The 27297-nt window shown below is 42.7% G+C and overlaps 1 protein-coding gene across 8 annotated transcripts in view; it reads right to left on the bottom strand.

The window, feature by feature from the left end:
• LOC124555023 (phosphatidylinositol 4-phosphate 5-kinase type-1 alpha) overlaps window positions 1-27297 on the bottom strand; it is a 319011-nt gene that overhangs the window by 170746 nt on the left and 120968 nt on the right. For 6 of the 8 annotated variants that reach the window (XM_047128774.1, XM_047128773.1, XM_047128775.1 and 3 more), the window contains one exon: window positions 18859-19113. The exons of the other annotated variants lie outside the window; for them this stretch is intronic. In XM_047128774.1, coding sequence (XP_046984730.1) covers window positions 18859-19113 — 255 coding nt within the window. The remainder of the gene's footprint in view (window positions 1-18858; window positions 19114-27297) is intronic. 8 annotated transcript variants of the gene reach the window in all.

Genomic DNA, 27297 nt, shown 5'->3' with positions numbered 1-27297 from the left:
CCTTGCACCTGCTCGGGAGCAAGTGCCTGAGCAGACGCGAGTACTCGCGCTCAAAACCGGCCAGTTGTTAAGCCCTGCTCTAAATTCTGTAACTGGACATCTAATGAAAGGAGGAATACTACTAACACCATATCTCTGAGGAATGTGGTAGGGTGCGGCTGGAACAGGATTGTGACAGGTCTCAAGAGTAATGAAGTGTTAAAATATAAAACAAATGAACAAAGTGACTGTTAGAGTATTAGGGATAGGATGTAAGAGTGAAGTTCATGAAACCAAGTTTCCAGGACTAGGTAGTGAAGTGAAAGATGTAACAGAAGAACAGGAAATAATACACATTTATCTGAAGAATGAAGAGGGGGAGTCAATCGACAAAGAGAAAGAAGGATGATGAATTTTTTGGAATATGCAGTAAAATTTTGGTTAGACAAGTTGGGCAAGTTCTGAAAACTGCTGAGGGGAAGATGCAAGAATATTTTTCCGGCACTGATGAAAGACAGTGTAGCTATTCTGAAAGATGAAATGAATCCTGTGCAGGACACTAGCAGGGTTGTAACTCAAGGAGAGCGTAATCTACTGAATGAAAATTCAGAGGCATTTAATGAAGATCTTCAAAATCAGAAGTAATTTCAAAATTATTTGTGGATGTATCAGATTCAAAAGGCTGGCTGATTTGTGCATACTTATGTACCCTGATTGGTGAAAAGAGAATAAATATTTAACTGCTAGAGTTACTGAGAGGATATATACTGATCATTATTCCATGATGATGTGTAATGAGATCATTTGTGTGAGTGCAGTGAGATTAATGAGGAAGACAGGAGAAATTGATAACCTCATCAACTTTGGATTTGAAACTGTCTAGAAAGACTTGCTAGAAGAAACAGATAGTAAGGGAGTACAATCAATCTCAGCAGTAATACACACACTTTCAAATCAAAACTGAAGAGTTTCCTCATGGGTCACTCCTATCCTGTCAAGGAGTTCCATGAAAAATTAAGCTGATTCTTATTGGATTGTTGATTGTGTTTACTTAAACTTATGGACTGACTTTTTTCAGGTTCATAAACATTTATTTTTATCTGTTATTACTTTTATGTTGTAATTTCATGTACTGACATGTTCCATGACCTTGGAGATTAGCTCCTCAATTTGGTCCTACGGAACTTGATATGTAAATAAATAAATAACAAGAAAGAACAAATGAATCTCATGGTAAATGTTATGTAAGTAACTACAAGTGCTGTATGAAAGTGAAGCATCATACCCTACCTTTGGAAAAGTGAATCATCATACCCTACCTTTGGATAAATCCCTCTGCAGAGCCACTAGCAGAGGGGCCTAATGTGGTAAGGAGCTAGAAAGGATGGAGAAATGTGGACTAATAGAGGAGTGCATGAGTAAGTAAAACAATCCTCTGGTTGTCTTTGAAAACTAGGATAGCCACTCTGAAAATGTGGACACACTACTGTGCAAGTCACACAGTACAAGATTCATGTTGTCATTTGACTTTACAGCTGGATTCAGTCAAGTGCCATATACTATTTGTTAGTTTTAGGAAGTACACAGCATTCCTCTTCTATGATGGCAGACATTACTAGTATAGAGGTATTCCATTTGAATTAAATATTTCTGCAGCTGAATTTATTTGAGCATTCGACTTCATGTTACAGCTTGAATTATTATCAAAATTAATTAACTGTGGACAGTATCCTGATAAAATCTGATTGGCATGAGCACTACATTATACTTACAAGCATATTTGAACCTCATACCATCACCACCACCACCACCACCACCACCACTTCCATCATGATAGTAGTTCACTGGAGATCGTCTCAAGGTCAGTCCTACACATGCCCCCCAAAGGCTCTTTCAATGTCAATTCAGTTCTCATTATACATTCAATAATTATGTAAAATGGGTGAATATGTTGTTGGGGATTGAATTTCCTGAAGAGTTGTGTAAACCACTGAGTAAACCTAATAGTGGAGGAGGGATCCAGCGGAATCAAGACTGCCAGATTCATCTTCATTTCTGTTTTCTTCATTTCACCGCCGCTGCTGCTGCTACTTCCTCCTCCTCCTCGTAATAGGATTTGGATTCAGTAGGAGTATCCAAAGAAGAGCTTGGTACAGATGAGGAGTGGGCAGTTCTGCAGTCTGATGTCCATACCACCGCAGATGCTGTTTGTCATTATGACGTGGGGTTGAGGTGGTTTGGGTAGTAGGACCAAGAGGGAGCAAGCCTCCACTAGTCAAGTATAGGTCTTTATTATACAAATGGAGGGAGCAAAGGTCATCACAACAGAAGCAGAGATGAGAGGACGGAGCCCCTTTCCTCATATTAACACATCAACTAAGCTAGCTGCTATGCCCAATGCGAAGGGGAGAGGGGGAATATTCACTCTTGTAATAGATGACCAAAGGCTTAATTTTTGGGAATAACTTAGTGTCATCTGGATAGGGTAAAGGCTTGGTGATATGTTGAACAATCAAAGATCTTCAACATCTGGACCTTACATTCCCTTCTTGTAAAGTGCAAGTTGGTGATTAGGAGATGTGTGCGCCCCTGCAACTGATGCAGTAAGGTGATTGTACACAACAGGCATTCCTGTGTAGTGGCCATCCAGTCTCAACAGGTACATTCATTTGTAGATTAAATGACATGTGGTCAAACTTCACACACTTGTACCTCATGGCAGGTGGTACATAAGATTTTACACCACACCGGTAAACCACAATCCTAACTCTACCCTTAAAACCCATGAGAAATGCAGGCTTTAGTGTCTACTTTATCTTTAGGCGTTTGTTGAACATGGCAGATAAAATTTACACCTCATCATCATAAATTGACACATAATGCCTTGACTGAAGTATAAGGCACCTGCGGAAAATTATACCCTTGATTATATTTAGTTTCTTGTGCAACATATTTGTGACTGGGATGTCACCTTGTTTGTTGAAGTTCAACAATGAATGTAGCGTGATCTGTCCTGCATCGTTATTGTAACGACCTTATTATACCTGTCTTTGATTTCCTCCACAAAAAATTACAGCTTGATATTTAAGACATATTCGCCATCAGTACTGGTACAGGGCAGGAACTGAGGATAACATCTCTCACCTTGTCTCATCGATCAATCTGGATTCATACCTAATGAGGAAAATGTACTGGGGCTATGTCTTTCTACATTAATTTCTTGTGAGATTACTGGGACGGGCACTGCCCTGCCTAATCTAGGGCCCCTTGGCATGACAATCATTGCCAGGAGTCCCCTATCCCATATAAGATAGACACACACTCCTGGGCATTCCCGAAGACACAATAGAGCAGTCACCAACAACGTGTTACCCATGTAGTCAGGGAGCTACCACCAAGTGGGTATCTAATGAACCCCACATGGGCCAGCTAACATGCCGAGTATTGTGTGCAAGTTAAACACCACTTAAAAAAAAAAAAAAAAAAAAAAAAGAGCTGAGGTCAATCCTGGTAATGGTGGCCATTCTTAAATACAACAAAAGTTGTGTAATACATAGGAAAAACAGTAAAATAGAGTAACTAAAATGCAGACACTAGAGGTATGGCAGAGTCAACAATGAAGAGGGTATTCATTGGAGGTTAAATCAAAGGGAAAGAAATAGTCAGAGAGTGGTTTTGTGGCACAAGAAGAGAAGAAATGCCACAACGGTCAGGGCCCCATGCCCATCACACTTGTGCTCACAGAAGAGTTACGAGCTCCCTGGGGAGGCAGGAATGTATTGTGGCAGTATGTTGTACAATGAAAATAAACAAAAGACAATTTTTTTGTAATTATTCCATTAGAAAAAATACCATTTCAATGAGATATGTAACAACACTTGTATTTTATTCAAGAATTTTTATTTAGGATTTGTAAGTTTGTTCCCATACATTTTCAATTCTAAGAACTTTAACTGTTCAGCGTTATTTACTGGGTTCTTTCCAAGATCAAATAAATACAGTGGATTAACTGCAGCATTTGTTACTGTAGTTAACTATCAGTCAATTCTCTCTGTGCCTCATGTTTATGCTACTTGCTACAGTTAACTGCAACATTTATGGTCCATTTGTGTCACCTGCAAACAGAAAACTGTTTAAATCCCTTATATCTGATGGCAAGTCACTGATGTGTGTTATGAAGAGAAAATGCAGAGCTTACACGATTTCCTTAATAAATCCACTTTAAAATGCCTGTTTTGTGACATGGAAAATGAATTTGGTTTTCTGTTAGCTCAGTAGGATTAAAAAGGAACTAGCTTTGAGTTCTCCCCATTATTCCATAAGCCCTACATAAAAAGAATGAAAAAGTATGTGATGTGCAAAGTGCCTCATTGATTCCATTTACTTTACACATCATCTCCATGGTCTAGTGATTAGCTCGGCCGGATACTAATGCGTAGGTCCAGAGTTCAATTCCCAGTGACCACATCAGATTTCCTCTTCACAAAACCACGTAACAAGCTGCTCAGTGGGAGGAAAAGTAGTGAAATTCATCTAAGCTAGTGAACTGGCATCAAACTGTAATGCTTGCACTAGGCGGGCACCACAATATTATTCTTATTATAATAACCACACCAAAATGAACTAACATTTCTACTGATTGATGACTCATTCTTGAGATTGTATTGAGATACCATAGTAAAACTATCTTCCGACGTGCATGACTATTTTTCAGGCAGCTTTCAGAATATTGGCTGTAGAGATGTAAACCTATAATGCACTATTTACTAAGGAAGTCTCGCTACAAATAATTAAATTCTGGGAAGAAACTCCAACAAGAAACACGATATAAACTGCTCAATACAACATTTATACAAAGAAAAAAAAACTGTAAAAGTCTGCTTCATTTTTGGTCACATCCACGTTAGTCTACGGATTCAGCAAATTTAATGTAAGATTTCATAAACAATTTAATTTAAAATAGAATTAATGTAGTTTATGAGTTGTTCAAATTGTGGATTGACTTAAATATTTATAACTGCATCCAACAAATATGTTAAAAAATTGTTAGGAATATTCAGTACTTGCAAATAATATAAATAAATCTGGTCTCTCAAAAAATTTTACATATAATAAAATTATACCAGACCTCTGTTAATTTCTAATTTTTTACATTATAACAAAACATGAAAATAAGATAATGTCAACAGAGACTACAAAGCAACACTACAAGAATGACTGACAGGTAGGATGAAAGCAGATAGCTAAACAGTTCTGGAACTATAAACTGAATATGAGCACCCAATGACAAATACCAACTGGGGTACTTAAAACTTTTCATAAGCCTAATTCAACTCTGTACAAATTTAATGAAATTGCAAAAGAATTTTAAGCTGTTCCTCGTCTAACCAGCTTAACAAGAAACTGAAGTATTTCAAGTTTACATTTGCACAGTTCTACACATAATGATAGATCCACACATGTACACATGGGATGTACTGTGTCTTCTGATATATCTGCCACCATCTCCCACTAGCAGACAATACAGGAATCAACTGTCATGTACATCTATTCGTTTACTTACGGCACCCTGGTGGTGACCCTTATCTTCAGCGAGCCAGTGCCCTGCCACATTGTTACAGTACTGTTTTTGTATGATTTGAGGTCATCTCAATGCGAGGGATGGGGGCTCCTGGATCATCAGAGCTAAATCTTTTTAGGCAAACCTAAGACTCAGTTCTGATTAACATCCATTATTTGTGGGATAAGGTTGAGTTATCACAGATATAGATGATTGCCACTGCTTTATATATCTCGTGGAGTCAAAGCCACAATATATCTTCACTGCCATCATGACAAAAGGAGTGCATAGGTGTACAACAGTGGAAATCAGTATAAAGACAAGGATATCTGCAGAAAAATTAACACTTTCAGTTGGAAATGTTGTGCCCAGTGTATATGCAATAGTATGAAATCCAATATACCAACATTTTCCGTCAAATTATATTGCATTTGATTAAGTACAAAGGCAGTCAGCTCTGAGTGGTGTTAGTGTGTGTCTACATGCGTCTACTGGGGATATGGAACAGACACCATTAGTGACAGTGAATGTCATGTACAGAAACCATGAGTGTGGCAATATCATATGGAATACAGTTATCACGTGATGATAAAGCATAATTCAGTACATACAATGAAATAGGACTCGCTCATTGTAAAACTGGCAAGAAGATGAACTGTTCAAGTACAGTGATTGATAATTTTGTTAGATTGGGTGCACAATGTGAACAGAATGGAAAATATGGGCAAAGCAAAATTATCTGAGGCAAATAAAGAGTTACTTTGTGCAAAGCAAGAGCCACAAACTGTTATTCTTCTGAACTTGTTGCCTATTTACAATTGCCGGTAAATAACAGATGTGTATGACAAATTTTGTTACATGACAAACATCTGGCATTCAAGAAATGACTGCATAAACCTGCATTAACACCAAAACATAACCAGGCTAGATTGAAGTTTGCTGAAAAATGTATATCACGGATTTCAGAATGTGATAAAGTGATATTCAGTGGTGAGAAAAAGATAATTTAGATGGGCAGGATGGATTTCAATACTGTTAGCATGATCTGAGAACAGAGCAGCAGATAAGAATGACGAGAAATTTTGGTGGTGGAAGTGTTATTACTTGGGCAGCCTTCTGCACTAAAGAAGAGTCACACATTGCTTGGATGAATTCTATGTACAATGAGATGCTAGAAACAGAATTGATTAGTATGTACGAGGGCCTAGGGGATGAGAATCTAATGTTTTAATGGGATAAAACACCTGTGTAGGGTTCTGCTACAACAAAAAATGGTTTGAAGATAAAGATATTGATGTCTTGCCCTGGCCTGCAAGTAGCCTGGAGTTGAACCCCATGGAAAACCTTTGTGAAATATTGGCAAGGTGTGTCTATCGCAATAGAAGGCAATTTGAGGGCATACGTGAGCTACAGCGGAAGACTCTGTGGGAGAGATGCTCAGTAGCTCGGTACGGGCTTTTGTTGAAGTTTCGAGAACATACCTTCACCGAGGAGTCGAGCAGTGTATTGCTCCCTCTGACGTATATCTCGCGAAGAGACCATGAGGATAAAATCAGAGAGATTAGAGTCCATACAGAGGCATACCGACAATCTTTCTTTCCATGAACAATACGAGATTGGAATAGAAGCGAGAACCGATAGAGGTACTCAAAGTACCCTCCGCCACACACAATCAGGTGGCTTGCAGAGTGTAGACGTAGATGTAGATGTAGACAGTGAGTGTCTTTATACCAATTTCCATTCAGGAAATGCAACTATCTTCTTTTGTTACTCATATTATGAATGAAACTTTGTAATTCCATCATGACTGTTTAAGTTTTATAATATCTATCTACTTCTTTCATAGTAAATTTGATAAATATATGCTTCAGACGTTGTACTATTATTTTCGTGGAACCCTGCCTTTACACTGATTTCCATTACTGTATGTACCTTGACTGCTCATGACTGTTTTTATTATACCACATCCGAACGTATAATGAAGCAGCAGTACACAGTACATTAAATCACTTCACTTTCCACTTGCACTTCCACTAAAAAACAATATGTTTCATCTTCTTCTTCTATACTTGGGACAATCAACATAATTTATGGGGCAATAAAAACGATGAAGCATGTCAGAGTGTCAGGAAATGCACACTGATAAGCCAACACATTATAGCCACTGCCCAGTACAACACATAATGCCACCAGTTGGCACTGCGCACATGTGACACAGTAAGAAAAGTAAATAAGCAGAGTACAGAGAAAGAGAGAATCATTCTAGTGATGATATGAGTTGCAAATGGGGTAATCCACTGACATAAGCAAGTTTGACACAGGGCCAATTCTTATGTCCTGGCACCTGAGAATGAACATCTCAGAAATGAAGAAGCTGACAGGCTGTTTGTGTGCTACTGCCATGAGCATTTCACAAAAAATGTTTAAATGACAATGAAACCATAAGTACGAGGGCAGTTCAATAAGTAATGCAACACATTTTTTTTCTCGGCCAATTTTGGTTGAAAAAAACGGAAATTTCTTGTGGAATATTTTCAAACATTCCCATTTCGTCTCGTATAGTTTCATTGACTTCCGACAGGTGGCAGCGCTGTACGGAGCTGTTAAAATAGCGTCTGTAACGGATGTGCGTTGCAAACAACGGGCAGTGATCGAGTTTCTTTTGGCGGAAAACCAGAGCATCTCAGATATTCATAGGCGCTTGCAGAATGTCTACGGTGATCTGGCAGTGGACAAAAGCACGGTGAGTCGTTGGGCAAAGCATGGGTCATCATCGCCGCAAGGTCAAGCAAGACTGTCTGATCTCCGCGTGCGGGCCGGCCGTGCACAGCTGTGACTCCTGCAATGGCGGAGTGTGCGAACACACTCGTTCGAGATGATCGACGGATCACCATCAAACATCTCAGTGCTCAACTTGACATCTCTGTTGGTAGTGCTGTCACAATTGTTCACCAGTTGGGATATTCAAAGGTTTGTTCCCGCTGGGTCCCTCGTTGTCTAACCGAACACCATAAAGAGCAAAGGAGAACCATCTGTGCGGAATTGCTTGCTCGTCATGTGGCTGAGGGTGACAATTTCTTGTCAAAGATTGTTACAGGCGATGAAACAAGGGTTCATCACTTCTAACCTGAAACAAAACGGCAATCAATGGAGTGGCACCACACCCACTCCCCTACCAAGAAAAAGTTTAAAGCCATACCCTCAGCCGATAAAGTCATGGTTACAGTCTTCTGGGACGCTGAAGGGGTTATTCTGTTCGATGTCCTTCCCCATGGTCAAACGATCAACTCTGAAGTGTATTGTGCTACTCTTCAGAAATTGAAGAAACGACTTCAGCGTGTTCGTAGGCACAAAAATCTGAACGAACTTCTCCTTCTTCATGACAACGCAAGACCTCACACAAGTCTTTGCACCCGAGAAGAGCTCACAAAACTTCAGTGGACTGTTCTTCCTCATGCACCCTACAGCCCCGATCTCGCACCGTCGGATTTCCATATGTTTGGCCCAATGAAGGACGCAATCCGTGGGAGGCACTACGCGGATGATGAAGAAGTTATTGATGCAGTACGACGTTGGCTCCGACATCGACCAGTGGAATGGTACCGTGCAGGCATACAGGCCCTCGTTTCAAGGTGGTGTAAGGCTGTAGCATTGAATGGAGATTACGTTGAAAAATAGTGTTGTGTAGCTAAAAGATTGGGGAATAACCTGGTGTATTTCAATGCTGAATAAAACAACCCCTGTTTCAGAAAAAAAAAAAAAGTGTTGCATTACTTATTGAACTGCCCTCGTAAATGATAAGGTATTGGATGTCCATGCCTCATCACTGGAGACTTGTCTGCTCTATGAAGTAAGATAGGAGGTTGCAGCTTATCTGATGAAAGATTACAATGCTGATGCTGCAACAAGTGTTTGAAGCACTCCAATCAGCACACACTGTTGAACATGAGGCTCTGTAGCAGATGACCCCCATGTTGACCCAACCACATGGTCCATGGCTCATCAATGGAGACTTGCCTGCTCTATGAAGTAAGATAGGAGGTTGCAGCTTATCTGATGAAAGATTACAATGCTGATGCTGCAACAAGTGTTTGAAGCACTCCAATCAGCACACATTGTTGAACATGAGGCTCTGTAGCAGATGACCCCCATGTTGACCCAACCACATGGTCAATTACGAATGCAGTGGGCACAGGATCATTGAAACTGGATTGTGGACCAATGGACATACGTCACCTGGTCAGATGAATCATGTTTCTTGTTACACAAGGTCCATGGTCTTGTCTGGATATGTCGTCATTCAGGCAAACAACTGCTCAAAACATGCACCTCACTACAGATACAAGCCGGCGATGGCAGAATTACGTAGTGGGGGATGCTCACTTGGGCTTCCACGCAACTTGTGGTAGTAATCAAAGGAACCAAAACAATTGTGGATTCCGTTATTACTGTGGACCTTTTGCATCACTTCATTCTTCATGTCTTCCTGATGGCAATGGCATCTTCTAACAGGATAAATTGTCCCTGTTGAGAGACCAGAATCATGGTTCAGTGGTTTGAGGAATATGATATTAAACTTACGTTAAGGTCTTGGCCACCAAATTCAATTGATGTGAACCTGATGAAACATCTGGGATGCTACTTGGCACGAAATCTGCATCCACAAACCACCAACCAATAATTTACAGGAAATGAATGACCTTCAAATAGAAAACTGGTGCCACATACCTCTGGAAACCTACCTAAGGTACATCAAACCCATGCCCTGTAGAATCGCTGCTCTATTGTGTTCCTCAAATTGACAAACATGCTATTAAGCCGGTGGTCATAATGTTTTGTCTCATTGTTGTATGCACCAACTCCATAAAACATTCAAATTTTATGAGTCAATGACAGTGTTTACTTTTTATCTGGTCAATCTGAATACCCAGTTGGATTGAATAACTAGATTTTTAGTTGAACTCTTGAATGTTGTTACACTTACGAACTACTCTCACACTCTTGACAATAAGCTTGAATATTTCTCATTTTAATGTAAATCACATTCTCACAAATACTTCCTGAACAGCATGTCACAGCACATGAAGATTGTCACAAGAGACATCGTGTGAACTGTCAAACGGTAGCACATCTTGGCAAGTGCACAAAATGTGCAAGAGCCAATGGATCACATTTTCCAGCAGAGTGCAGTCTTGATGGGTGATGGTATTTTCACGTGGAAAGTATTTATTAAGCATGAAATGGGATGTACATCTATCAGTAAGTGTCCAATATAAGAATAAAATTTGTGGATATGCTTGCATATTGTGCATCTTTCTCCCTGCCAGTAGCGCTCTGATGAAAATCTGTACATTTGACAAAACAATTCATCAACACAATGTTCTAGAACTACATCAGGATGGTTTAATGAAATATCAGAAGAGCACTTGTCTGTCCCAAAGGAACCTGACTTCAGTCGTATCGGACATACATGAACCACATGTGCCATGAAATATCAGTTACAATGCATTTTTTAACCCAGGCACAGCTGAAAACTGTGGTAATTTTGTGAGAAGTATACGATAAGAACTAACACTATATGGTCAAAAGTATCCTGATACTTATTAGTGGAAATTAATATGGGGTGTGTCTGTACTTTAACTAAATGATGGCTCAACTCTGCTAGGAACACTTCCAATGATACAGCGGAATGTCCGTGGAGGAATGGCAATCCATTCTTCCTCAAGGGCCAAACCCAGTGAAGATAATGATAATGGACACTGTTGTCTGGAGCAAAGTTGATGTTCTAACTCATTCCAAAGATGTTCCACTGCATTCAAGTTGGGACCATGGGCAGTCCATTTCAGTAAAGCTACTGTCCTGTCCACACACCATTGTGTCACAGATACTGCTTTACTACAGGATGCATTGTCATGTTGATACAAGCAATCATTGTCTCCAAACTATTCCCCCACTGTACGCAGTACACAATACTGTAAAATGTGTTCATATCCTTCTGCATTTAGCTTTTTCTTCAGTGGAATACAGGGGCAACACCCTAATTACAAAAAAACATATCCATACGGTAACACGACCTCCTCCATACTTCACTGTTGGCACTATACATGATTGTAGGTAATGCTCTCCATGCACTTGTTAAACCCAAATTCTTCCATTGGAGTACCACATGATATGGTGTGATTGAACACCCCTAATCACACACTTATAGTCATCTTTTGTCCAGTGGCATTGCTCTTTACACCACCTCAAGCATCGCTTAGCATTGACTGCAGAAACATGTGGCTATGTGGAGCTGCTTGACCACTGTACCCCATTATTTTTAACTTCCTAGATGCAGTCACTGTGCTAGTTGAACTGCTGTCAGCAGTTTGAAATTCATGAGTGATTGCTTCTCCTCATTTTTTTAAGATTTTTTTACAGCCCTCCACAATGTTTGACAGTCCCTGTCCATCAGTATCTGACACCTGCCTAGTCTTGATTTAGGCTGTGGTTCTTCCTTCGCATTTCCACTTCATAATCACGTTATCAATAGTCTTCTTGGACAGCCGTAGAATGGTTGAAATGTTCCTGATGGATCTGTTGCTCAGGTGACATCCAAAGACTAGTCCACATTTGAAGTCACTGCGCTCTCCTGACCGATCCATTCTGACAACACAATATCCCCCACACATCCTTTTATACTAGCGGGTCCATCTTTCTTGCATCTAGTGGTCAATCCCTCATTACACAGAGGTGACCGGATACTTTTTATGAGATACTGTATGTTGCCCGGGCTCTTACCAGAATGTACACTCGGAATTTCAATAATAACCCCCCCCCCCCCCCCCCCCCCGAGATTAACAATGACACTCTTGCAGCAACTGCCGCTGGAGTTTGTACAGTATCCCCATAATGCTCTCATGCTGACTAAATGATTCCATGATGAAACACATCATTGGATGTTCTCTGTCACCTTTAATAATCCAATCTAGTAAAGGTCTCAGACTGATGAGCAACACTCAAGAATCAGTTGAACCAGTGTTTTGTAAACTACTACTTTCATGGATGAAATACATTTCCTTATGACTGTTCCCATGGCATCTCCTTTCCTACAATTATATTTAAGCGGTCATTTTAATTTAAGTTGCACTGGATAGTTACTTCTAGGTATTTAATGGCAGTTATTGTTCCTAGTGATTTGTTGCCAAAAGCATAAGTTTACAGCAGTGGATTTCTTTGCCTATTTATGTGTAATATGATACTTTTTTCACTCAGGCTCAACTGCCAGTTCCTGCAACAATAGTCAACCCTCTGCAGGTCTTCCTGCAATTTGCTACAATCTTCTGGTATTGCTAACATTTTATAGACAATTGTATCATATGTGAACAGCTTCATGGAGCTTACAATGATATCCACAAGATCACTTATATACAGGGTGGAGAAAAATTGTGTCACGAAATTTTAACCCTGGATTGCTGATGCCAGTAGGAACAAAAATTACTAATGTTGTGTAGGTCGACAATGCACCATTTTTAAACTATGGAAACTTGGAGCCACACACTCCGATTGGCTGTGGATTGCTCTGTTGCCATTCATCGGTTGACACAGGCAGCGTTACGATTGTCGGTTCGCACATACAAACGTCCCTCGCCCCATCACTGCCCCAGCGTGATACACACACGTGTCGAATAGGTCTTGCTATTTGTCTCCACCTCACATCACAGGCATTCTCACGTAATCTACGCTTTGGAGCTCGAGCACGCACGCACGCGCACGCACACACACACACACACACACACACACACACACACACACACACACACACACACACCACCTGTGATTTTGTCATACAGTAAGCATGGCGACACAGTATTCTTTTGAAGAACAATGAGATATGGTTTTTGTTTATGGACTAGCCAACGGTAATGCGCATGAAGCTCGACGGTTGTATGAGGAACAGTATTCACCAAGACGCCACCCCACACCCGCAAATGTTAACAGCAATTCACCAGCAACTTGGCAAGACAGGACCGTTAGTGGGATATCATGGTGATGCTGGAAGATCTCGAACACGACTGGATGCTGCATTTAAAGAGACTTTTCTCGAGCACACGACATGGAGGTCACTCATCGGTTAGTCTGGGAGGTTTTGAGGGATGACGGCCAGCATCAATTTTGTTTCTACCCTGTCCAAGACCTAAATCCTGTGGTGGAATATGAACACAGGCTAGGGTTTTGCTGGTGGTTTCTGTGATGTGTTGCACAAGATCCTAACTTCCCCACCATTGTGTTGTTTACCGACGAGTGCACCTTCCATCAGGATGGCCTTCACAACACTCGAAACGTTCATTACTGGGCAAGAGGAAATCCTCACGTCATGTGCATCCATGGACACCAGGAACAATTTTCGCTCAACATTTCGGCAGGCATTGTGGATGGCCATCTGATTGGGTTGGTCCATATATCTCCTCGGCTTACCGGGGCAAATTACCTTCACTTTTTGTAAGAAACTCAACCTGGCCTGCTGGAAGATGTTCCCCTGGACATACGGCTACACATGCGATTGCAACATCATGGGGTGCCCCCACATAACAGTCATGCTTTGCGCGGATATTTAAATGAACTCTTTGATGGCCAGATAACTGGGAGAGGTGCTTGTAGGACATGGCCCCTGCGATCACCAGGCCTCACGCCATCAGACTTTTTCCTGTGGGGATTCTCCAAGGCTCTAGTTCAACCACCCGGATGTGAACCACCTAGAAATGATGAGGAATTAATGGATCGCATTCAACAATGGTGCCAATCCCATCAGGAGAATGCCAGGAACCTTTGAAAGAATTTGGCAAAACACCGTTCGACAATACCAAGCTTGTGTGGCGTCACAGGGTCGCCAGTTCAAGCACCTGCTTTAAGTAAACAGTGTCCTCGTAACAAGAAAGGGCCTTTACAGGGCCAAAACACTTTGTGAAATACTTTCTGTTGATGGGTTTGTTCCCGGTACGTTTTATCATGAAATTAAAATGGATGTGTCGGGACCCAGGCAGGTTCGCCTCCAGGCCCCCAGAGTGGAAGGCTGGCTAGCTACCACCAAGCGTGCAGGCCGCCTTGGATACATCGTGATCTCTGGCAGATAAACATTCGCGTGGCGCCAGGTTCCCGTAGTATAAAAATTGTGCATTGTTGACCTACACAACATTAGTAATTTTGGTTCCTACTTGCATCAGGTATCCTGGGCTAAAATTTCATGACACCATTTTTCTCCACCCTGTATGCTGTAAACCCTAATGGACCTATCATGCATCCTTGGAGCACTCCTGACATTACCTCCACATCTGTTGATTCTGTTCCGTTAAGAGTGACGTGTTGAGTTCTACCAGCAAGGAGGTCTTGAATCCAGTCACATGTCTGGTTAGATACTTGGGAAGGTTGCATTTTGTTCACTGAATGACACAGGACCATTGTATCAATGTAGCCCTGAAGACACATGGCATTAACTTGGCTGCTAATGTTTATGGCACTGTGGCTCTCATGGGTGAACAGTGCGAAATGAGTTTTAAAAGATCTCTGTTTGCAGAATTCATGTTGATTTTTACAGAGGAGATTTTTGTTCTCCAAAAATGTTATAATATGTCAGCATAATTCTACAACAGACTGACATCAACAATATAGGTGGATCTGTGCTATGATCCTCCCTGAACATGGGAATGACCAGTGCTTTTTTCCAGTGCCTAGGAGACCTCTGTCGCTCCAGTGACCTACAATGAACTATTACTAGAAGGGGAGCAAGTCCTTTCACATAATTGCTGTAGAATCTTACAGGTATCTCATCAGGTCTAGATGTCATTCCACTGTTAAGTGATTGTGGTTGCTTTTCTAATCCGCAATCACTTGCCTCATTATCTCCCATTTTGGCATTCATGCAACAACTGAAACAAGAAACTGTATTATGATCATCTGTGGAAGACTGAATCCAGATTTTGTCTTTCTCTCTGTCATCTTCCATTTTGTTGCCTGCATGGTCACTGAGTGACTGAATAGATTTTGATCTGCTTACTGTCTTTACATAACACCAAAACTTCTTTGGCTTTTTAGCCAGACTGGTTGGAAAATTTTTACTTTCAAATTCACTGAACACTTCTCTCACTGCTCTCCTTGCACTTATTTTCACTTTGTTTGTCAGGCGAGCTTCAATTTCATTTAAAACACGGTGGGTTTTTCCCTATCACTTAAAACTTTGCTCTGCACATAATTGTCTAAGAAGTAGTGAATAATGCTTTCTGAATTCTATCAATTTGTGCTTGACATCTTTGTCCTCAAAACGGAACATTTGATGTTGACTACTTAGATACTCAACAAATTCTATCCTGTCACTCTCGCCACACTAAAATATATTCTTACTGTTCTTAATATTCCTTGTAACATCCATAGACACTGATGCTATCACAGCCTTATGATCACTGATGCCCTCCTCTATGTTAACTGCTTCTGTTGTAGTCTGTCTATCCCTAGGAGATCTGTGATGTTACCCTCACAAGTTGGTTCTGTATCTGCTAGAAGTAATTTTTGAACAACACATTCAGAATAATGTCAGACAAATATCTGTCTCTGGGACCAATTTTGATCTCACCATTCCCCCATTCTATAGCAGGCAAACTGAACATAATCTCCTATTACAATAACATTTTCAGAAAATATACTTACAAAATTCTGCAAGTTTTCTCTGAAGTAGTCTGCCACTACAGCTCTTGACACACGTGGTCTATAAAAGCATGCGATTAGCACGTTTGATCCACCTTTGATGCTTAACTTCACCTGCATATTATCGATCCTCGTGATATATATTCCAATCTGGCTTTTGGGGTTGGGTTGGGTTGTTTTCGGAAGGAGACCAGACAGCGAGGTCATCGGTCTCATCGGATTAGGGAAGGATGGGGAAGGAAGTCGGCCGTGCCCTTTCAAAGGAACCATCCCGGCATTTGCCTGGAGCGATTTAGGGAAATCACGGAAAACCTAAATCAGGATGGCCGGACGCAGGATTGAACCGTCGTCCTCCCGAATGCGATCTGGCTTTTGGGTTTTGTTGCTACGCACTTGCAGTTTTCACTCACTTTCTGTTCCTAATACTATTTGGGCATTATTACCTTTAATAAGAGAAGAAATGAAATGTTTGGGACCTTACTACTTGCACTGTGTGTGAATTGTTAGCTGGATTTGCTATTTCAGTAAATACCTACAGAAAGCAAGAGCACTCTCAGGACTCAAGTGGCAAGCATCATTCATGTCAACATGAGATATGATTTGCAACTAGTTGTGCCCAGTTGTGTGTTCAACATCCACCAGCAAAGCCGCCTCTGCATCTTGGATGAGACCTCCCAGTAATCATACTGAGTAAACACTAGCCTCCTTTCCCAACCTCACTGCTATTTCCCTGATTGGCTCTTAACAACCTAACACACAAACCATTCCATGCTGCTTCAAGACGTGTTATCAACAATGAGTAGCAGCTTGTACCTCCTGATAAGACAAAAGGGAACAGCTGTGTGGCCAGTTTCCACTTTTGCTCTCCTCCAAAATATATGAGAAGCTAACACAGTCTGCCACTCACCCTGAAATGAAGGCAGACAGGTTGGATGTTACGTACTGGAAGGTGTAGTGACAATGGAGTTTCCAGGGGATTCTGATGGCATTGAAGGTGTCAACTTTTGCCACTGGTACCCCAATGTCATTGCAGGTTAAAGCAGGAACCTAAAGCCTGTCAACAACTGCTGAAATAGAATCTAACCGTTTCCAGACAGACAGTACAGTTCTACCCATTTTGTGCTGCTTAAAAACTGTATAAAACTACAAAAAAAAGAAATATACAAAAAAGCAGTCGAGACTGAGAAAGAACAGACCCCAGAAAGAGAGAAAATTACTCACCAGCGGCACTACCACTAAAGTTATGATGCACACAGAGTATAAACAAGAGAAATAGAAACCATCACTAAACTCTGCTCTACAAAGTTCTCACTGTACACTAAGATTAAAATAAATAACACTACTGAAAACAGATAAATGAACAGTTACTTTTCACTAGGAAGGCAGCTCATGCAAAAGCTAATGCACAGATAAAAAAAGTGCAAGCACTGAGGTACTGTAATTAAACACAAGTCATCCCAGATATGCATACAGATATTAGAACTTCTTGACAGAAGCTCACATGAAAAATAATAAGAAAAGCTGTGTGGACAGAAATACACTGATTTTGCTGGCAGTTTTAATTTAGTTTTCCTTTCATCCGTTTCAATTCATTTTCAGTGATTTACTTATAGATCTATACACAAGGACAAGTGTATGTGGGACTTATCATCTGCCTCACTTTCGAAACTGCTCATAAATTTTGCACAGAAAATTACATATATGTTGTGTCTGTACATTTTAATTTCCCCAGTTTCATCACTACAGTCCTTGTTTGGCACTTAATGCACTGTGTAATAATATGCTGTGTGTCCTCTACTGAAACAAAGTTTCTCCGAAGTTAGCAACTATCATTATCTCAAATGCATGATGACTTCCCTCTTATGTCTACACTGGAGCCACGTGAGCATCTCTGCCATTCTCTTGCAATAAATAAGCTTGTTGCAAATGATGTGAAAGAATTTTGAATGTTCCCAATCTATTCATTTATGACAGAAAGAAAAATAATGCTGATAACAGATGTTACAAGGGATCTGTAAATTACTTTTTGTACAGGCTAGTCCTCCTCAGAAACCCCGCTAAACTATAGATCTTGCTCTCTACCCAATTCATGAAATTCATGTCTCATATCAATTCAAAACAGCTCATCAATTTTTGAATGTTGTTGTCATCTTCAGTTTGAAGACTGGTTCAGCAGCTGTCCACGCTACTCTGTCCTGTGCAAACTACTTTATATCCTAATAACTGCTGCAAACCTACATCCTTCTAAATCTGCTTACTGTATTCCTCTCTTGGTCTTCTCCTATAATTTTTAATCCCCCCCACCCACTTTCCTCCAATACTAAACTGGTGATCCCTTGTTGTCTTATAATGTGTCCTATCAAGCAATCGCTTTGAATGATATGCCTGACTTCAGCGACTACAATTTCTTAAAACTTCCCCCTTTCTTGGTGTCTCAAATGTGATGTACATACTCAAGGCACCTAGAAGGGCATTAATATGATACGACTGTCAGGAAGCTGATCTGAGGATGCGGACTCAAATGAGCACACACATTTCTACTTTAAATACTTTGAACTACAAATATTGCAACACAAAATGTAAAAGCTTGGGAGTGTTAAGATAAAATATGCAAAGCTACTGCACTCCACACACGAGCCAACCTCGCTTGCCGAACGGGGACCCCCGAGGGGGGACGGGGGGTGGCACCCGGGCTCCTGCCACACCGCTACCGCTGCCACTGCCACTAGTGCTAGATGTGACGGTGCTAATGGCTACAGCAGGGGGCTGGCCGCTCTTCCCGAAGCTCGGTGGCCGATCCTTCAGCACTGCGGGATATGAGGGCGGAGTGGATGAGGGAGGGGAGCTTACGGCTACAGCACTTGTGGATGTAGGAGCGACTGTTCCAGGTGGGCTTCCTGTGGTTCCGGCACAATCAGAAGAGAAAGCAAGAGATGAAGAAAGAGTGTCAACATGCTGTACATATACACAATGCTGCACATAAAAAAGTTGCTGAAACTATTAAACAACTAAAGATTGACATATACAGGAATGGTGTACCACTTGAAAACAGTCCATTCTCAAACAAGTTTCTTGTAACTAAAACTTACAGAGGTACAAGCAACAACAGGAAGAAAAGAAAGCACGTATACGACTAACTTAAAACAGACGTCCATAAAAATACACATAAACACCAGAGCAACTTACAATTACACAAGTAAAAACAACTTTCACTTATTCTCAAGTCTGCAAATAAATAATTTGTAGATAGAAGATAAAAGGAATTTACAAGAAGAGAAATTAGTGTAAGCAGTACAGAGAAAGCACATGACAGTCATTACTGAAGTAACAGTATATTGAGTGGTTAGCAGATATGATGCTGTGTAAGTTACTGTAAACCACATACTTTCATATTTTTGAAATTAACCTACTACCTTATTAAACACTGGATATTAAATAGCCCACGAAGTACTCTTAGTAAAGCTGGAGCATTGAACACTGCACACAGAATTGCTGCTATTCCCTTCACAGATGAAAATACGCTTTGATGGAGAAATATAAATAGTAGAAAGAAGGAAGGTTTTGTGTGTGTGTGTGTGTGTGTGTGTGTGTGTGTGTGTGAGTGAGAGAGAGAGAGAGAGAGAGAGAGAGAGAAGAGAGAGAGAGGCGGGGGTGGAGGGGGAACGATGGCAGGGGGGTTAGGTAGAGGGTATGGAGGGGGAACAGTGGCAGAGGGGTTAGGTGGAGGGGATGGAGGGGAGGGACAGGCAGGGAGAGAGGAAATGAAGAGAGGGAGAAGAAGGAGGGGAGTGTGGAGAAGAGGGAGGGGGAGAGGAGAGAGAGGTGGAGGGGAAACAGGAGAGGAGAGGAGAGACGAGAGAGAGGTGGAGGGGGAAGAGGAGAGGAGAAACGAGAGGGAGAGGGAGGTGGAGGGGGACGGGGAGGGGAGAGACGAGAGGGAGGTGGAGGGGGAAGAGGAGGGGAGAGACGAGAGGGAGGTGGAGGTGGAGGGGGAAGAGGAGGTGAGAGACAAGAGGGAGGTGGAGGGGGAAGAGGAGAGGAGAGACGAGAGGGAGGTGGAGGGGGAAGAGGAGAGGAGAGACGAGAGGGAGGTAGAGGTGGAGGGGGAAGAGGAGGGTGACGGAAGGGGGTGAGGCGAGGGTGACGGGAGGGGGTGAGGCGAGGGTGACGGGAGGGGGTGAGGCGAGGGTGACGGGAGGGGGTGAGGCGAGGGTGACGGGAGGGGGTGAGGCGAGGGTGACGGGAGGGGGTGAGGCGAGGGTGACGGGAGGGGGTGAGGCGAGGGTGACGGGAGGGGGTGAGGCGAGGGTGACGGGAGGGGTTGAGGCGAGGGTGACGGGAGGGGTTGAGGCGAGGGTGACGGGAGGGGTTGAGGCGAGGGTGACGGGAGGGGTTGAGGCGAGGGTGACGGGAGGGGTTGAGGCGAGGGTGACGGGAGGGGTTGAGGCGAGGGTGACGGGAGGGGTTGAGGCGAGGGTGACGGGAGGGGTTGAGGCGAGGGTGACGGGAGGGGTTGAGGCGAGGGTGACGGGAGGGGTTGAGGCGAGGGTGACGGGAGGGGTTGAGGCGAGGGTGACGGGAGGGGTTGAGGCGAGGGTGACGGGAGGGGTTGAGGCGAGGGTGACGGGAGGGGTTGAGGCGAGGGTGACGGGAGGGGTTGAGGCGAGGGTGACGGGAGGGGTTGAGGCGAGGGTGACGGGAGGGGTTGAGGCGAGGGTGACGGGAGGGGTTGAGGCGAGGGTGACGGGAGGGGTTGAGGCGAGGGTGACGGGAGGGGTTGAGGCGAGGGTGACGGGAGGGGTTGAGGCGAGGGTGACGGGAGGTTGGTTGGTTGGTTTTTATGGAAGGAGACCAGACAGCGTGGTCATCGGTCTCATCAGATTAGGGAAGGATGGGGAAGGAAGTCGGCCGTGCCCTTTGAGAGGAACCATCCCGGCATTTGCCTGGAGTGATTTAGGGAAATCACGGAAAACCTAAATCAGGATGGCCGGACGCGGGATTGAACCGTCGTCCTCCCGAATGCGAGTCCAGTGTCTAACCACTGCGCCACCCCGCTCGGTGGTGACGGGAGGGGTTGAGGCGAGGGTGACCGGAGGGGTTGAGGAGAGGGTGACCGGAGGGGTTGAGGCGAGGGTGACCGGAGGGGTTGAGGCGAGGGTGACCGGAGGGGTTGAGGCGAGGGTGACCGGAGGGGTTGAGGCGAGGGTGACCGGAGGGGTTGAGGCGAGGGTGACCGGAGGGGTTGAGGCGAGGGTGACACCGGAGGGGTTGAGGCGAGGGTGACAGGAGGGGTTGAGGCGAGGGTGACAGGAGGGGTTGAGGCGAGGGTGACGGGAGGGGTTGAGGCGAGGGTGACGGGAGGGGTTGAGGCGAGGGTGACGGGAGGGGTTGAGGCGAGGGTGACGGGAGGGGTTGAGGCGAGGGAGACGGGAGGGGTTGAGGCGAGGGTGACGGGAGGGGTTGAGGCGAGGGTGACGGGAGGGGTTGAGGCGAGGGTGACGGGAGGGGTTGAGGCGAGGGTGACGGGAGGGGTTGAGGCGAGGGTGACAGGAGGGGTTGAGGCGAGGGTGACAGGAGGGGTTGAGGCGAGGGTGACAGGAGGGGTTGAGGCGAGGGTGACAGGAGGGGTTGAGGCGAGGGTGACAGGACGGGTTGAGGCGAGGGTGACAGGACGGGTTGAGGCGAGGGTGACAGGACGGGTTGAGGCGAGGGTGACAGGACGGGTTGAGGCGAGGGTGACGGGACGGGTTGAGGCGAGGGTGACGGGACGGGTTGAGGCGAGGGTGACGGGAGGGGTTGAGGCGAGGGTGACGGGAGGGGTTGAGGCGAGGGTGACGGGAGGGGTTGAGGCGAGGGTGAGGCGAGGAATACAGGAGGGGACAATGTGAGGGTGAGGCGAGGAATACAGGAGGGGACAATGTGAGGGTGAGGCGAGGAATACAGAAGGGGACAATGTGAGGGTGAGGCGAGGAATACAGGAGTGGACGAGGTGAGGTGGAGGGGTACAGGAAGGGGGGGAGGTAGGGAGGGAGAACGGGAGGGAGAGGGGTAGACAAAGGAGGGGGTAGACAAAGGGGGGGGGGTAGACAAAGGGGGGGGGTAGACAAAGGAGGGGGTAGACAAAGGAGGGGGTAGACAAAGGAGGGGGTAGACAAAGGAGGGGAAATTAGTACAAATTAAATGAGGAAGATGCTAGATGTGAGGCTTGAGGTTCTTAGCAGTGAACAAAATGTAAAATATGCAAAACATATATATCAACTGTCTAGATAGTAGTCAGCATGCAATAATGATAACAGCTGTCAAGACAGTTTCCCAGTGAATTATTAACCAGCAAAGTGAAAGGAAGACCCAGCCAGGGCGGCAGAACCACCATGTTGCAGCCGGGAAACAGATGGGGGGAGGAAGTAATAGCATACACTCCAGTCTTCTCACAGGTGGAACTCTACCATGTCAATCATCTATATGCCTATGCTCTGAATTCTTTCTTGGACACTGTCACTGCAATAACATTTATTTACAGTGTAATAAGTATGGATCCACGGTTCGTCTCAATAAAGCGTTGGGCACTTTAATTCTGATCCTTATTGTGAAAAAACTAATGCATATTTTTTGAAAACATCTGATTTCATTCAATCCTGCTGACATGTTTATTCGACATCATATTAAATGAAATACTATAGCTTGAACAATATTCTTTGCTAGCCTTGTTCTGTAAGATCAAAGCTGTGAAGTTTTCACAAAGGTAGTATCATGTTGTATTTTTCACTATATTGCAGAAATTGGTGCCTAACAACACATTTATCCATACTGTCAATCACATATTTACTGTGTGCACTTTGTTCTTCCTTTCGGGCATATACTCAAATCCCACTTCACTCAGCCTTATGTCTCCTCTGTCATAATTTGCTCATCCTCAACTTCATTTTTTTCATGTTCCACCACCTTTTCTGTCAACACTGTCATCAATTTCACTTTTTGTGATTGTACTGCCAGGTAACAACGAGCACCATTTTGACCTGGTACAGGGTGTACTACTCGTGACATGTTAGTTCCTGCTATCATTGGGTCAACAGTTCACTTTGCTGAAAAATTTTAAGCTTTTATTAAGTGAAACATATACATAAGATGGATATATCAACAAAAAATTTACTCTACATTGAAAAATCTTTTACTGTGCTGACAAAGAATATAATTAAAAAAAACATAAAGCCTCATTTTATACACTCATCATCATGATTGTTGCAGCACTGTGGAACAACCCGAGGAATAGAGTGAAACTTAAGGAAAATGCAAAGCAGGGAATAACATGCAAGTGGTTAGTAATGCAGAACAAATACACATGCTGGAGGATCCACATCATCCTCTTATTGGTCAAATGAGGCATATAAATTGAGGAACATGGAGGGGTGAGACAAACAGTATATTACCATCTTAGAGTTGCCTAGCTTTTGACACAGAAGTCAAAATGCCTTTCCAATCTCTCTAAGTTTCACTCACATTCATTTAGACCTTTTCTAAGCACTTTTTATGTGCACAGTAGTTTTGAATATACAAACATGATAGGTCAATATGACATGACCAAATTAACTTTCCCATCACAGAAATCAGCAGCAGAAATCATTCCATGGAAGGTTTATTAGAGAGGAAGCAGACCTTCCACAAAAGGTCCAAAACAAGTGAAAACATAAAAAAATCTACAACAGAATTATGCCTTTTTTAGCATGATACTGAAAAAACGTTAAGTATGGTAATATGGTACAATAATAGATATATTTCAGATTTTGCAAAGTGTGGCTGTACTAAGCAGCAGCTACAGTGTCAGTGAAGTTTTGGGGATTAAATTTGCACCTTACTTCAGCACATTCCAGGTACTGCTTAGAACGTGCAAGCCTTATATGGACCACATACTACTATTTCTCTGGCCCAATCATGCATTATGCATGAAGCTGACTGTATATACTACGCGAGTCAGGACCCGTGCTTCAGAAGTCCTGTCTTGGACATATCATGAATAGAAAGATACATTACGCTTGTTTAGACTGAACTTATAATTGGGAAGGGGGCGGGGGTAAAGCAGGTGTCCACCCATAAACTTTCAGAGAAGTAGTCCAGTAAACATGGTCTTTAAAAGTGCATACCTTACAAGATATGAGCATTTGTTCATCTTAGCTACTGTAAAATGCATCTCTTCTACTGAACAACTGCCCGTAGCTTTTAAGGTACAAAGTTTAGAGTCCATGTTTAATGGACTCTTTTTTTCCCAAAATATGGAAAGCAAATAGCATTCGGTAGCAAAGATGAACAAGTGCTCACAGCTCTTAAGAGGTGCATTTTAGAGACTATATTTACCAGACTTGTTTCCTTGTTTTAGTCCTTACCATCACATCTGAAAGTTTTTTGGTGGTATTCTGGTTCACCCTGTATATATAGTTAGCGTTCCCTTTTGTCAGGCAACACATGTTCGCTGTAATGTCATTTAATGTGTCATGCCACAAGAAATACAATACAAGTCTTAGGAAAGACAATGGTATATCAAATAATTATGTAATCATTCTTTGCCTATCCTCATTTACAACTGACAGAGGATGTTTGAAGTGTTTACATGGAACCTGAATAGTTTCATTCTACCAGTTTAATTGTAATTCCCTTTTAAAAAAAATTACATTTGTGTTGACTTTGCTCAAAGAGAGCAAATATGCACACAGTCAGTTCCCTTTTAGTGTTAACTGGGATACATCAGGACCCTTCACGCGCCTTCTTATATTACTATTCTCCATGGACAGTTCAAACCAACAGAATGTAGTGATGGTCCCATGATGTTAACAAAACATGTATGTTCAAAGTGCAAGGACTATTTTCTGTTAACAGCTGAAGCAAAAAGTTCACAAGCAATCCTCATTAAGCTGCTTTTAAATATGGTGACATCGTGAATTAATAGGTGTGGTGTGTCGTGAGAGAGAGAGAGAGAGAGAGAGAGAGAGAGAGAGAGAGAGAGAGAGAGAGAGAGTGGTATTTTCTGTGAAACACTACCAAAACAGTGAGTAGGCTATGACTGAATTACTCTGGTTTCTTGATTGTTGTTGCCTTTTGTCACATATTTACATTAACTTAAGCTGTTTAATTTGAAATATGTTGACATGACTTCCAAATACAAAACCCTTACTTAACTGCTGAATTTCAGGGTCAGTCAGGATTTCAATTTTGGATCCATCTCTTTGAACTCCCCAGAAATTTCCTTCACAAACCAAAACTAATCTCTGTTATGGCGTACAAAGAGCTAAAAGTACACAAATGGTTTTCATCGGAGATCAAAATCGTTTTACCACACAATAAACTACCAAATTTAGACCCTCTCCATCTTTTTCACTAGCTTTTCTAATTCCTCATGAGAAACCGGACAGGATACCTTGATGGCTGCAATTCCATCCATCAGATACAGTTCTCAAGCATTACATAGGTCCACTGGTCATCCACTTTCCAGGAGAATTGGTAATTATCTGGCACAACGTAGTGAAAGACATGAACACAGTGGGGAGGGGGAGGGGGGGGGGATAATTAAACTGTCACGTTTAATTGCTTCTGCAAAACATTTGTGTGAGCGACAGCATATGCCACCAAGTTGTCAGGTGGGTGAGTGAGTGATGTCCTTGGTGAACATTACTTGCATTATTTTAATTGATTTTTGAAATGTTTCTTAGTATTTGTACCACGAATCTCTGATGCCGTTGTTAGGGTCTGTTGCATGATTTCCTTCAACAAAATTCCTTTCTGGTTTTACAACACCACAGCAATCATTGTTTGATTTTTCTGGTCTTCTTGTACGAATGAGTGCATGTCCACTCCCTTCCCAGTTTATTTTGCAGTGATAAACTGAACAAATTATCTATCTGAAGTCACAATTACACTGAAAATTTTTATCACCACTTCCCCACAACAGGAATAAAGTGAATCTGAAGGTAAGTACACTCTTTGAGTTCTCTGGATTTTGGGCATTCGCTTTGGAATACATTATACATTGAACTAAATGGGAAAAAGCCCCTGTGACACTGTGATACACAGCAATCCTAAAACATAATGCAAATTCCCAATTAACATTTCAAATTCTGAATGAAATGATGAAATTCTCACAACATGCCATATTTATGTCTGTTGGGGTAGGTGTGTTTAAGGGACTAAACAGTGATGTCATCGGTCCCTCCTTCCCAGTATAGTCCATGTGGAGTTAATGATGCCAGACAGAAATTTAATATAATTGTGATAGTATGCAGCAGTGGCAAAAGTAGGGCAATAATATCAATAACTGTGCATAGCTGAACAGCATAACCTACCCTAGTAATCATACTGTGGAAAGGCAACCAATAATTTGAATTACAATTCGAATTGGAATTCGAACCATGAATCATCATCTTCACACCTCAGAGGTTAAGGCTAGGTTAAAGGCTTATTGGAATATTTCTGTGGTTTGAGTAGTATTCACTCTTGATGTTGAAGCACTGAAAGCAATGCTGATGTCACAGATGAAAAATAATTTAAAGAGAGTTTAAGTACACTGCTCAGCAAAACTTAACGATGAGCAATATAAAATAACATAACACATTAACTACTCAGTGGAAATGAATTAGAGTGCAGAAGTATGTTGCAAAAGGTCTCCCAGTCATGAACAGAAAGTTGGACATCACATCGCATGAGGCCAACATGACTGTAGTGCTATACAGGGCTGGGCTGGGCCCGTAACACAAAGAAGTTGAAGGAATGGAAGAGGACAGACTGCAGACTGCAGACTGTGTGTGTGTGTGTGTGTGTGTGTGTGTGTGTGTGTGTGTGTGTGTGTCAATCAGCAAGCAGTTACAATGCACTGTGGTGGTGGTCTTCAATCAAAAGGGCCTGGAGACTACGTATGGATGATTTCACATGAGAAAGGATCATCGTCAAACTGGAAGGGGGACAAAGTGTGATGAGTGTAGCCCAGGAGTTTGGTATTGCTCACAGCTTTGTTTCATGTGCATTCCAAACCACAAGCACTGCTGCCCAAAGAAGGAGGAAGTGGTTGGTCAAAGCCAATTATAGTAGCAGATGAATGC

The sequence above is a fragment of the Schistocerca americana genome, chromosome X, assembly GCF_021461395.2.
Source record: "Schistocerca americana isolate TAMUIC-IGC-003095 chromosome X, iqSchAmer2.1, whole genome shotgun sequence".
NCBI classification, from domain to species: domain Eukaryota; kingdom Metazoa; phylum Arthropoda; class Insecta; order Orthoptera; family Acrididae; genus Schistocerca; species Schistocerca americana.
The sequence above is the reverse complement of the archived record's forward strand: the minus strand, read 5'-3'. Positions and strand labels throughout refer to the sequence as shown.